This window comes from Pangasianodon hypophthalmus, chromosome 20 (genome assembly GCF_027358585.1).
Source record: "Pangasianodon hypophthalmus isolate fPanHyp1 chromosome 20, fPanHyp1.pri, whole genome shotgun sequence".
Taxonomy (NCBI): domain Eukaryota; kingdom Metazoa; phylum Chordata; class Actinopteri; order Siluriformes; family Pangasiidae; genus Pangasianodon; species Pangasianodon hypophthalmus.
The window spans coordinates 6454844-6468700 of record NC_069729.1 but is presented as its reverse complement, the minus strand read 5'-3'; the positions used below and the strand labels follow the sequence as shown (position 1 = coordinate 6468700).

The following is a 13857-nucleotide window of genomic DNA, read 5'->3' as shown; positions in this document are numbered from 1 at the left end:
AGAGTTTACCATCAGAAAACTTAAAGTTACCTCTGACTGTTACAAAGCACTGACACTAGAGACTCCTTCCATTAAAAATAAATAAATAAATAAATAAATGTCTCCTCACAGAAATCCTCAACTTGTCAAAGGTGTTGTTTTTATTTGTTAACTATCAGGGTTTTTTTTTTAATTCGATAGTTAGGCTTAGACAATGCGGAGCTGTTACTATAGAAACGATAAAATATTTGAAGGAGTGCATTAATATAAACCTGTGATTTGTCTTGCAGCTGGAACTACTGTCGGAGTTGTAGAAAAATGTTATAGAAAAATAATAAACACCTTCTGACCAATCAGAACTGAGAATAGTAAAATACAACAGGTCTGTGGTAGAATAATAAAAATGTAAATGACCACCAGGGGGCAGTGTTTCTTTGATAAACATCACCATTGCAGTAAACAAGACTGATGCAAGAGGAAGCAGAGAGTTCCTCATGAACAATAAGGAGACAAAAGTGCATTTTGTTCAAGCATGTCCAGACAACTGTGGTGAAACAATGAAGCAAGGACAGGATACTCACAGTGTTGAAAAATAATAATTGCCTTTATTGTACTACCAGTGGTTTACAGGTTGTCAGCTGCTTGCACTGATGAATTAGCCAAGTGGTACAAAAGGACTTGAGTGTCTTTCCTTTTGTATTACAAAAAGACCACATGAAAACAACACAATTATGGATAACCTGGTGTATGACTGACCACTTTTGTGATTTTTTTTAATGAATTATTGTAAACATACAAAAACAGCCTTACATTCCCTCACGCATTGCTAATCATGCTCAAAACAGAATATTGCAGAATGAAATTAATAATATACACCATGGAAAACACACTCGAAATAATCTTAACAAATATTACTAATATAATAAGTTAGATGCTGGCACGGTTTACTGTGTTCAAAAAAAAAAAAAAAAAAAATCTGTGTCCCAAACCTCATTAACTGGAATATCAAAATTGTATGCCACTTGCATGTATGCAGGTATGTGTGTCTTATCCTATTTTATTAGAGTAAGGGGTTTGAGATGTACCCACATTCTTGGAGTTGGTCTTCTGTGCTAAAATGGGATCACACTCAGATTTTGGCTCAGATTGACATGGTCTGAAGCAGCACCGAGACCTGCTCAAAATACCAGCAAATGAGAATCATCAGGCTGTGAGAAAAAGGCATCCTGAAGGAGGATTATGACATTACAGGACACTCAGAGATCCAATCATACTGGAGCAAGCCACTACGACTCCCTTAACACTCGACACAGTGTAATTTACCCATTCGACTGACTGAACAGTGCTCTGTTTGAAAAAATGATGTAAATAATAACATACAGCACAAAAAAAGAGGCCAAAGGGCCAGGCTGTAAGACAGGCGGTCAGGTGTACATTTCATCTAAAGATGGCGCGAGAAACAAATACATGATGCGTCTCAAATTTCTGGTGAATTTTCATATTTATAAATAGCAAAATCCCACGATCAACCCACAGGCCGCGTATAAGAAGGAAGTCAGACATTCTTTTGCTTATCAAGCACTACTTAAGATATATTTTCTACAATTTGGAAGAACAAAAAATATGGCAGTTGCACGGTGTTTCCCAAAAACCCTAAACACTCCTCATTTTTGCTCCCTTCCAGCTCAGAACATGCCTAAATCATAAATCAACCTAAATCAAGAGCACTAAACACATGGTACTGTTGTGCCTGGAGCTGGTAAGGAACAAAAACGTAGATCACCTGGAGTCCCCGGGGATTCCTATGCTGGATAAAGGTTAAGAGATGCTGGATAAACTTTGAGGTTAAGAGATAAAGGGAGAGCGTTGATACACAGACATGAGCTCATCCTGCACAACACATGGTCTATTTTACATTCACTGATTGATTCCACTCCTGATTCCTTCTCTGCATCAACAACAGAGGATGGAACTCCGTAAAACTAACGCTCCTGCACAATCTTATTTATTTACAAGCGCAATGTTTTATTTACAGCTCTAAAAACACTAACGTGACTCATTTAAGAACGCCTCACGGCCATTGTTACTGTACCGGCTGAAAGCAGGGACCGTACTTTTGAGAATAAACTACATGCCAAAAAGTGTGATAGTAGAAGACAGATATGATTGCTATTCCCCCCAACCCCCCCCCATCCTCAAATTTAAATAATAATATCTCATGAAAATTCTACTATCATTTTAAAATGACATTTCAAAGTAAAAACGGATAGAAAGAAAACAGATCCAATAACAGCAATAGAGAAAAAAATATTACTCAGTAATACTCTACATTCTCAGTGTCCATAGTGGAGGCGTCTGTATGTGTTTTCGTTTTCCTCCACTTATAAATAGTCTCTGATAATTGGGAAGCCAGTACTGAATGATGGCACAGGCACTTTAAAGGAGCAATGTAACCAAACTATGCTAATGTCCGTCCTTAAACCACTAATGGAACCCAACGGCCCCCAATTAGCACAGTTCTATTTGCATGATGCTAATTCAAGGCTACAGCTTCCATTCTTGATGAGCATTAACAGTTTTTGGTCAGACTGTTCCTTTAATGTCACGCTGTGTGTTTGTGTGTGTGTTTTTTTTTCTGTTTAAAGGTGGTTATGAGGCAGCTTCTGTCGCTCCAGGAGGTGAGGAAAGACAGACTCATGACTCCATCTCATCTCCGTCAAACACGGGCGGCTCAAAGCTCAGGACTTCTTCATACGTCAGTCCTGAGGACAGAGAAGCATCGTTCCTTTAAATCCTAAGGAAATTTCGCTTTTAAACTCTAACCACAGCTTTACCTATGCAACAGTGCTGCATTTAATTTCAGGTCTGTAATGTAATGTTCAGTATACACTATATTACCAAAAGTATTCGGTCACCTGCCTTGACTCACATATGAACTTAAGTGCCATCCCATTCCTAACCCATAGGGTTCAATATGATGTCGGTCCACCTTTTGCAGCTATTACAGCTTCAACTCTTCTGGGAAGGCTGTCCACAAGGTTGAGGAGTGTGTTTATAGGAATTTTTGACCATTCTTCCAAAAGCGCATTGGTGAGGTCACACACTGATGTTGGTCGAGAAGGCCTGGCTCTCAGTCTCCGCTCTAATTCATCCCAAAGGTGTTCTATCGGGTTCAGGTCAGGACTCTCTGCAGGCCAGTCAAGTTCATCCACACCAGACTCTGTCATCCATGTCTTTATGGACCTTGCTTTGTGCACTGGTGCACAGTCATGTTGGAAGAGGAAGGGGCCCGCTCCAAACTGTTCCCACAAGGTTGGTAGCATGGAATTGTCCAAAATGTTTTGGTATCCTGAAGCATTCAAAGTTCCTTTCACTGGAACTAAGGGGCCAAGCCCAACTCCTGAAAAACAACCCCACACCATAATTCCTCCTCCACCAAATTTCACACTCCGCACAATGCAGTCCGAAATGTACCGTTCTCCTGGCAACCTCCAAACCCAGACTCGTCCATCAGATTGCCAGATGGAAAAGCGTGATTCATCACTCCAGAGAACGCGTCTCCACTGCTCTAGAGTCCAGTGGTGGCATACTTTACACCACTGCATCTGACGCTTTGCATTGCACTTGGTGATGTGTGGCTTGGATGCAGATGCTCGGCCATGGAAACCCATTCCATGAAGCTCTCTGCGTACTGTACTTGGGCTAATCTGAAGGTCACATGAAGTTTGGAGCTCTGTAGCAATTGACTGTGAAGAAAGTCGACGACCTCTTTGCACTATGCGCTTCAGCATCCGCTGACCCCTCTCCGTCAGTTTACGTGGCCTACCACTTCGTGGCTGAGTTGCTGTTGTTCACAAACTCTTCCATTTTGTTATGATAAAGCTGACAGTTGACTGTGGAATATTTAGGAGCGAGGAAATTTCACGACTGGATTTGTTGCACAGGTGGCATCCTATGACAGTTCCACGCTGGAATTCACTGAGCTCCTGAGAGCGGCCCATTCTTTCACAAATGTTTGTAAAAACAGTCTGCATGCCTAAGTGCTTGATTTTATACAACTGTGGCCAGGCCAAGTGATTAGGACACCTGATTCTGATCATTTGGATGGGTGACCGAATACTTTTGGTAATATAGTGTATACTCTAGAGATGCAGTGGATTGAAAAATGGTGGAGTATTCCTTTAAGGCCATTACCGCCAAGAAAAATCCTCCTAGGGTTAGTCAACTTAAGTAAATTTAGATATATTCCAGCAGTTTCTACCAAAGAGTTATATGACATTTACCATGAACTTTTTTTTTAATTATCTGAAGATGTAAGCAGATAATGTGATATATAGCACAAACCATGATATTGGGTTGTACAGTTCTGATGTTTAAAGTTACAAAACACCACTAACCTTAAACATCAGTCAGAAACTCTTACAAATCTATTATTGCTGATCAGTTACAGATCCAATTCCTACACCTTATTGGATCATCTGCTTACTTTTCCACTCCTCAATGTCCAGCTCTCGGCTCTCGAAGCTCTGGTCGTAAGGCTCGGCCTCAGGCTCATCTTCCGGGTCGTGGTACTGCGCGAAGTACGGGTGGGCCAGCGCCTCTGAGGCCGTGATCCGCGTATCCGTGTCCAAAACCAGCATCTTCTCCAGCAGGTCCACGGCTGAGAGAAAGCATAAACATCACAGTGATTCGTCTTTCAGTGTGCTTTCAGTCTAGCAGACTGTGTTGAGTTTATATAAAATTCCAAAACAAACTTAAGAGAAAATAAGAGTTGTAATACCTAATGGGTTGGCACCAATGAATACATCCGCGAAGTTCCTCTTTGGCATGTGCGGCAAAGAATTTATGTAGTTTCTGGCCTGTTGAAAAAGATGACAAAAAAATAGAGTTCTCTCAGACGCTCAGATATTCTTCTAGATCTACAAAAGGTACGAATGCTCGCTGTAGCTTCAAGCAGAAATTATAACTCCAAACCACAGACTCCATTAGAAATGAGTTCATGTGAAATAATTATTTGAAGGAAAAAAAAATGTAACTAGAAATTATTTTGGCCTTATTTTTGCTTTTTGCCAACTGGAAACCGCAGTGCTTCATATCTACTGCTCAGCACACATGAATATTTAATGGTTCTCCACTGACTATCAGTCATGCTAAGAAGATAAGCAGTGCACACTAGTGTTTTACACCCAGTGTTAAAGCTAGGCTTTGGCAAACACTTCACTGAAAGTCTGGTAGGAACTGGGTCAGAGCCGCATCTCAGACAAAAAGCAGGCAGAAGGCAGGAGAGAGGGGGTTGGGGTGACTAGAGGATAAAGGATGAACCGGGATAAGCATCCCTCTGAAAAACACAACTTTCCATGATAACAAAAGATCAGCAGAGCACGCTAACAGACAACGTAGTGTTATGGTTGTGCAGTTAAATATTTAAAGCAATACCTCACCCAAAAATGTTAACATTTCTGATAATTAATGAAAGTCACAAGTTAGCATTATAACCATGCTGAACAGACATTTATAGTTTTTGTTTTTTTTTTGTTAGCCATAGTAGCATTACTGGGTAAGGTAAGCATCCAGGTAATCACTGATTAGAATTATGTTTATATCCCATGCTAAATGGTTGTCTCTTCTTTTTATACATTGCTAATCATATATTGTCAGGGGACTCATTTGTTTAATAATCTGTGCAAAATTGCTAACCTTTTGGGGACCAGCTAGCATTACACTATGCTAAATAGTCATCTTCACTACTGTTCAGAGAGTCGCATTACATGTTTTTGTCCCTTGTGTCCACCTTGGAAAATACATTTTGTTGGATATTTGCCTCAACCTATTCTTATCAGCTGGAAAATTATTTTCATTCTGCTGTGGTGTGAGCGATGCTAGAGAAGGCTGTCCACCAAAAGTCAGTGACTGAGTAAAGAAGGGATTAATCAGAGAAACCAAACACTGTCCATCACCCTGAAAACATCTCAACAGTGAAGCACGGTGGTGGTAGCATCACGTTCCGCGTTACCCTTGGGCTCTTGGTTGCTTCTTTGATTAATTCCCTCTTTATCTTCTGACTGAGTTTTGGTGAACGGCCTCCTCTAGGCAGCATCTTGGTTGTGCCATATTCTACAGATTTTTTTTAAATATTGCATTTAATGATGCTTTGTAAGAGGTTTAGGATTTTTTTTTTTTCCACATCCAAACCCTGACTGATACTTTTCTAGAACGTGTTTTGATAGCTCCTTGGTCTCCATGATGCAGGAACATTTGTATTTATACGAAATTGACAATTTTTCTTGTAAATAGTTTTGCACACTATATTGATTTCCCCCCCTTCACTATTATGACTGGCTATTTTGGGTAGTTTCATAACACAATCACAATTAAATCCATTTTATTTCCAGGTTGTAACACTATAAAATGTTCAAGAGGGCTTATGCAAGCCACTGTACTTATGCCTTTGATTTTCCGTTTTGTATGAGGGATACACAGGGAGACACATACTAATAATTAATGCTGTTGGTTTGAACTGTGTATTTTTCACAGATTTTCTGTCAGTCAGTAGTAACATGTTTATTACTTTATTGCTGCTGACCTTATGCTAGGTCTACTAAAAAAAAGGGAACCACTCTGAACCTATGGGATTACGAGCACTGTTATGGCGCTAAAAGACAGCGGTGGTTCTTGCTCACCTCGTGGCTGGGCATCCTGCTTATTAGTGAGGCTGGAGGAGTTCCAGTCAGGCGCATTATCTGCTGGAGCTGGTTTATATCTTAGGCACCCAGGTCAAGGGCCTTACAATAGCAATGCAAGTGAGACACTGTGCACGGCAAAACACGTTGATGTGTGTTTGTGTGTTTTATGCCAGGACAGGAAGAAGAGACCCTTTTGCACCATTTTTTGAGCAAGAATGGGACATTAAATGTGATGTTTGTAATGTAATAAAACATAAACAATAGGACACAGGGACAAAGAATACATCAAGGAAGATTATGGATGTGAAATTTAGCACACATGCACACACACAAATATAAAACATTTGATTGGCGGAAAACAATAAAGCAATAGCAAGGATTAAAAGATGATATGTGACACGGACAAGAAACAGTGAAGGATACTGCAGATCAGCACACAGGAGCATAAACCTTTTAGGCTTAATCACATTTCCAAACCCTATGGCAGGGTTGTGAGTGCAGAATGCGAAACCTCAGACAACAGCGATCCAAGCCCACATGTGTCAGTATGGCAGCACACTACCTAGCAATTAGATGACCCAACTAAAAGATAACAGTGATTCATGCTCAGGGAGGGGAAAGGGGGAAGTTGATGCTGCAAAAGCACTGGGTGAAGCTTGGCTGGCTGGAGCGAAAGCAACACGCTGGGAGCAAAACGCCAAGCCGTCAGGGAAAAGCGGCATCACACGCAGGCATAACTGAAAACTCACAGACTCCGAAGATATTTTCATCAAGAGCTCGGGCCCTGGGGTTCCGACGAGCAGCATGATAAGCTTCAACTGATCAATATCTTCAAAGAGCAACATAAAGGAAAAATGCAGGGATGGCTATGGAAGTGTTGGGGGTGGGGGGGGCTACAGAAACAAAACTGAATGAAGTGTGCTTAAACTCAAAAATGTATTCTTTGACATGTACTGCAAAATAAGAAACTCAAAAAAAAAAAAAAAGAACAAAGGACCTAATAATGAAGACAAATAAGAATTTATAGCAACAAAAACAAGCTGTATGTCATGGTATAATATTATAATCCATAATCTACAGGATGCTGGTGAACAAAGCAAGACCAACGCCAACATTTTTTTGCATTGTTGGGTTAATTCAAGATTACATGAACGCGTTAGTGTGAATCCACAGACATCAAGTCCCAGATGTGCATGACAAGCAGATGAAGTTTGGAAAACTCTGTGTGTGAAACACAACAATAGAAGGAAGAAGTCATTTCAGAACAGAGGTGACGCAAGGCTGTGATCATGTGAAGCACATGATATGAGTAATATTAGGACTGAACATCGGAGAATGTCAGAAACAACATTTCCAGAAGCATTCCTTAGAAGTAGGTGCCCTGATGGAGAAAATACAAGAGATAGAGAAGAAAAAGGAAAAGAGATAAAGTGATAAACATTGTTTGAATGATGATGATGAAATGAAGTGGATACACAGACATGCACACAATTAGTCTCCACACTAAGTAAACACACAAAATGCAAACAAATGGCCAAAATGAGAGGAGAAAAAAAAGAGGAACCCTTTATATGTTCTGAAAGTTCTGCCTGGCCTTGCATATTGCATGTTTTGTTTCAAATCCATGGAAACAGCAGGTAATTTATGGAATGAGACTTAAGTGCATCATCTGTGCAAACATGCCCCTGTTTAGAGCACATAGCCACCAATCACTAGGGTGTAACTAATCTCTTCAATTTACAAGCAGTTACATAAACACACACATACATACACACAAACACAGACAGATATACAACTACAAACACAAGGCCCAAAATGCAAAAAATAATTTAAAAAAAAACTCTTTAAAGGAATTGAGGAATTGAGGGCATACCTGGGCTAGGAACATTCTCCTGCATGGTCTGACATGCATAATATATTTCATCTAAAAAAGAAGCCTAGGTTCCTGTTGGGTATGTGTTTTTGTATTTGTTCCAAAATTCAGATGAATATTATAAGGAGCTTAGTGCTATGTGTTGATACTCCCGGCCTGGCATGTGTGGACTGGTTTCGAGGTAAGCCTGGGAGTGTGTGTACAAAAGTACAAGCAAAGTTCACACTTTTGTGAGAAACAGGCCCGGTGAGTTACTGCAAAGAATTATGTTCGTCTTCTTACTGCTCCCCCCGAGAAAAGAATGAGTGACGGAGGGGTTGTGGCAAATTTTAAACCGGCCCCTTGAAATAGAGCTGTGGGCATCTGTGTTATTAGATTCCTCTAAACTGTGTTCTATAGAAGTCATTAACTGGGGGGGGGGGGGGGGGGGGGCACAGAAGCCCTCATCTGTACAAGTAAAGTCTTGGCAGCTAAAAGATCAATTAACGCCTCACTAGCAGCTTTTCCTGAAAGCAGGCAGGTTTGAAGGGGGGGGTGGGAAGGATACGATCAGTGCCAGGAAACAGAGTCCGTCCAGTGAGAAGCTCGGCCATGATGCAGCCCACAGACCAGATGTCCACTGCAACACACCATAAAGACAAACACAATCACTTATACCACCAGCAATACTCAAGACATCTGCTGCATTTGTCCCAAACACACTCAGCCCAAAGTATCAATAACAGTGAGATTACGTAATAGCATTTTTTAAAACTAAAAAATGGCATCAGCCCTAATTTCTGTAGGTTTCTTTGACCCAAAAAATTAAACAGAAAGCCTGAAACCTGTCATGTTGTAGTGCATCCAGTTGAGCATGATCTCAGGTGCACGATACCATCGTGTAGCCACATAGCCCGTCATCTCATCGTCTGTATGTCTTGCAAGGCCAAAGTCCAGGATCTGAGCATAAAATGCAAAGGAAGTGAACCAGCCATAAAAACGATATGCACTTATCAGCACATTTAATTAGATTTCATCTTGCCATCTGTTTGCTGCACTATAAATTCAGTGCTGTTCATCACTGGTTAGCGGTTACACAACAAACAATCACAAGTAATGCATAGTTAGATAACACATGCCTACTGACCTTAAGCTCACAGTCTTCATTTACAGCCAGGTTACTGGGCTTCAGGTCCTGCAGGGTAACATAAGAGAAAAACATTACTGTCTCTGCTTTCCTAACAGCAAAAAGAAAGATGCCGGCTGATGGGGTCTAAACAGTATGGTCATAATTGCCATACTTATGGATCATAAAGCCTTGTTTACAGAGTCAGTGATGCCAGCAGCACTTCCCCAACCTAGTGTGCCTGGCTGTGGCACAACCGGCAATAAAATCACCACACCGAAATAATGACAAACGACAACAAGGCCCCATAGTCATGACGTGAATATTACACCGAACATGCAGCTCTCAGGAACAATCTGTGCTTTTAAGATTACCACAAAAGAAAAACAGAAACACAAAGGTACCAGGAGAAACAGGGGAAAAAAAAAAAAAAGAAGTGTTCACTTACTCTGTGGATGATGTCTGCTGAATGAATGTACTATAAGGAGCAAAAAAAAAAGACATAATCAGTGAATTTCTGAAAACAGCAGAGTTGAGACTTTAAGGTTCTCTGCTAATAACTGTAAGGTAGTAAGCGCAAATCCCAGCCTTACTTTAACCTCAGATAAATTCATCACTTGTAGGTCGTTAAAGAAATGGTGGAAAGGCAGTTAATTATATACTAAAGTGAACAGAGCATAATGCATGCCAATGTTTTGAATGCAGTTTAAAAGTTACACAGAATCAGTTGTGTTTGCATCAGACTAAATGTGTCCCGACTACACATTATCTTCGGAAACAGAAAATTACTGTCAGGAAATTGATTTCTGTTTGGTTTTAGTTAACAGATAGACTAAACAATATCCTGGCAATGGAAATAGCCTTTCATCTTCATGCATCATAAACAGAACGCACTATTGTGCGTCACTGGGGTGGAATTAAAACTCATTTAGGGTGCAATCATGGTCCCTAAAGTTTAACCATGTACTGTACAATATACAATATATTTAATTTACCAGAGAAAACAAACGTACAACAAACCAAAAGATGCCTTTTCTGAGTGTACATACAAAATGCCCCTAAGTGCCATTATTGTCAAGCAAGCAGAAATTGATTTTGCAATATTTGAGCATTTAATTTCTATAAATATAGCCTCAGCGAGTTCTATATTAGGATTTGAGTAAACCTTGAGTAAACCTGTATTGAAGTGAAGCTATATGAATTAGCCCATGCCCCAGATAAGTGCTGGCTTATGGCTGTTCACAGGAAGCTCTTTTTTTTTTTTTTTTTTTTTTTGCAGTAGTTAAACTTCAGTATCTACGAGACAGTCTTGGACATGATTATGTCTATATTTATGCTTAAAAGAAGAAGTAAGGCTAAAGACTCAGAAGTTACTAACTGATAGGGCTAAACAATGTAGATAAAATAAGAATAGACTATGCTGTATTGACAATCGCAATATATCAAAACACAGTGAACATTTAATGTGACATTGTTCATTGTGTTACATCATATGAATGCTATGATGTTCGTGCCAAAAAAAAGAAGAAAAAAAAAATCAGTATAGCTCTGTCATCAGCTTTGTCTCAGAGCTAGCATGAAATTGACTGGTTAACAAACCCTGGGATAAACTTGTGAAAAACTTTTCATTCCCATACAAAGTGTGTCCAGAAGTGTTTCAATTCCCATATTAACACACTTTTACCTTCATATTTCTCAAACAAAATATTTACAGCTCCAGCAAGCTAGATATCCAAAAAGCTTATTACTAGGCAACTAGCAACCTAGCCAGCTAACAAGCTAACATTAGGAATCAAAACATGCTTAGCTTGTACTCATTATGGAGCTGACTAGCTTTCTGAAAATCTTTCTAGTTTAAGACTGATAATAGAAAAGGTAGTTTCTAACTATCCAAAAGTTAGCAATTACATTTTGGTAGCATTGCTGATTTTAAGTTTAAAGGCCTCTTTTGCATGCTAGGTGTAGCACGCAAAGCTTTAAAGTACAATAAACAGCATAATCATTGACAGCTTAATCAAAAAATGAAACAAAACTACTTCAGAACACATTATGCAGCAGGGATTAGCAAACCTAATTCTGGAGTTCTCTCACCATGCAATTTGAATCTAAGACACATGTATAGATGTCTAAATCGAAGACTGTTGCTAATTAAGTATTTGTACCTCTATGACCATTAGCTATATTGCAGATAAAACAACTAACTTGCTACTTTATCTTATTTCTCCAAATATTTGAACGCTACAGTAAATCAGCTCACTGCTCAATGCAATTTCTACGCTTTCAGAAGCAGAATACCATTTCGATATTTAATAACAGATACAGTTATACCATCACAATTCTCCAACATATTCCAACATATTCTCCAAATATTTAGACTACAAGCAAGCTAGATAATAACGAAAAAAAATTCTAATTCGTTTAGGAATAAATAAAATGTATTGTTTATATCTTACTACACTAGCTAGAACACGAAGAGAAAATGAACAAAAATGCTAGTTATCACGGACGTTTCTAACTAGCCAAACTAACATTAACAATCAATAGAATTTATGGCATAAATTCTGAACAGTTCTGTAGTTTGAGAACACTTTTGTATTTTGAGAACACTAGGAATCAGTGTGATGTTAGCAAGCAATTTGATTTTGCAAATGAAAAAGTGTTGCCTGTTAATTATACAGACATCTCTTGAAAGTTTAAGATGAATGACATGCTCCAGTTTTACACTACAGCACTGGTAAAGGCAAATTAAGGAAGAGAAACAGACCTTTAGGCCACGCAAAATCTGATAGATGAGGAACTGCACATGGTCATCTGTTAGCTTCTGGCATTTGACGATGTTGTTGAGGTCAGCGCCCATTAGGTGAGTCACGAGGTACCTGGGATTCAAGAGAAACCACTATGACTCAATAACAGACCAATGACGCACATTAAGCTGGGGTTAACAAACAGTTAATAACAGGCGTGGACAGTGACTCCATCACTTCTTTTACATTCAAATGACTTAATTTCAGGTTTTAGTTGAGTTGTGGCTTGCTAGCATGGCATAACGGTACATTTGACAAAATGTCAGATTCAATGTGACTTTGCCCTTTACGAAAAAGTCTGATCTGAGGATATCACATGGCCCACTTTTTCCTGAAGTGTGATCGTAGTGTGTTAGATGAAGAAAAATGCTTAATTCATTGTGCAGCAATAATACTGAATGTACTCTACATGATTTTAGCCCAGATTTCCCTGTGGCAGTCTCATTTTGGGGACTGCTTGTATAGTGTGACTGGTTCAGCAATGCAAATTTCTCAGCCTGTGAGCTGTCACAGGTGTACTAATGTATTCAAGTTTGTTGGAAATTCTCGGTGATGAATCTTGTAGACTCTATGACAAGTAGCAAGAACAGCGATGAGAAACAGCCGATGACAGTCCGAGAGCAAATCAAATTCATCTGCTGTCATGCACAGCATATCTCTGAATCAAGTTCTATCAGCCATCTATTTGTGTGGCAGAGCAAGAGCAAAATGTAAGCAGAATAATATAATAATGCTTGTAAGAAATTATGTAGCATGTGAAACACAAGTGGTTGTTAGGAACAGTAAAAAGAAAAACAAACAGGACATGATTCCTGTCTATGCACAGTATAAAAATAGACAATATTTTTTACTATATCTCCAGTTCTCTTTGCAGAACAGCATTCCTGGCTGCAAGAGTCTCCCAAATCAATCCTTCCACCACATTTTCATGTTTTTTTTTTTCATTTCTGTACAAAATAGTGAAAAAACAACCACCACAGCTACTCGCACAGGCTCTGTCTTGACACATGATAGACTGTTCTCGTGTTTATTTTTGTGAGAAAATGGGATTTAGTGATCAGGTGACAGATCGTGTAGTGTGCAAGCATCATGTGCAATTGCTCGTGTAGTGGGCACACCGCTACAACCATAAAACAGACTTCAAGTGATCAAACTTGTGTTGTTAGAGCAATTTGTGTAGTGCCCACAACTTAAGTTTAATATCATAAAACATCCTCAGCAACAGACTTGGTCTATGTTCAGAACACTCCTACAAATAGAGCAAAAGGAGGGAGGACATAGATATGATTGACACACAGCAGAGCCTATCAGCGGCAGAGCGGGAACGTGTTTGGCCCGTTGCCTCAGTGGTGCTAGGAGCGCCGTGCTGCGATAAGAATCATAAGAACCAGTTCCCAAGTAGTGATACAAACA

General features: G+C 39.5%; 1 protein-coding gene across 4 annotated transcripts in view; it reads right to left on the bottom strand.

The window, feature by feature from the left end:
- Nucleotides 1–564: 564 nt before the first annotated feature.
- Nucleotides 565–13857, bottom strand: part of mapk14b (mitogen-activated protein kinase 14b) — a 26552-nt gene continuing 13259 nt past the window's right edge. For 2 of the 4 annotated variants that reach the window (XM_034314058.2, XM_053226984.1), the window contains 9 exons: nt 12405–12516; nt 10089–10118; nt 9662–9709; nt 9360–9474; nt 9083–9154; nt 6660–6739; nt 4760–4838; nt 4466–4639; nt 565–2741 (listed from right to left, as the gene is read on the bottom strand). In XM_034314058.2, the coding sequence (XP_034169949.1) occupies nt 2674–2741; nt 4466–4639; nt 4760–4838; nt 6660–6739; nt 9083–9154; nt 9360–9474; nt 9662–9709; nt 10089–10118; nt 12405–12516 (778 nt within the window). In that variant the 3' untranslated portion in view covers nt 565–2673. Of the gene's footprint in view, nt 2742–4465; nt 4640–4759; nt 4839–6659; nt 6740–7411; nt 7492–9029; nt 9155–9359; nt 9475–9661; nt 9710–10088; nt 10119–12404; nt 12517–13857 lie in introns of all 4 variants that reach the window. The other 2 variants (XM_026935171.3, XM_053226985.1) reach the window with 2 other exon arrangements.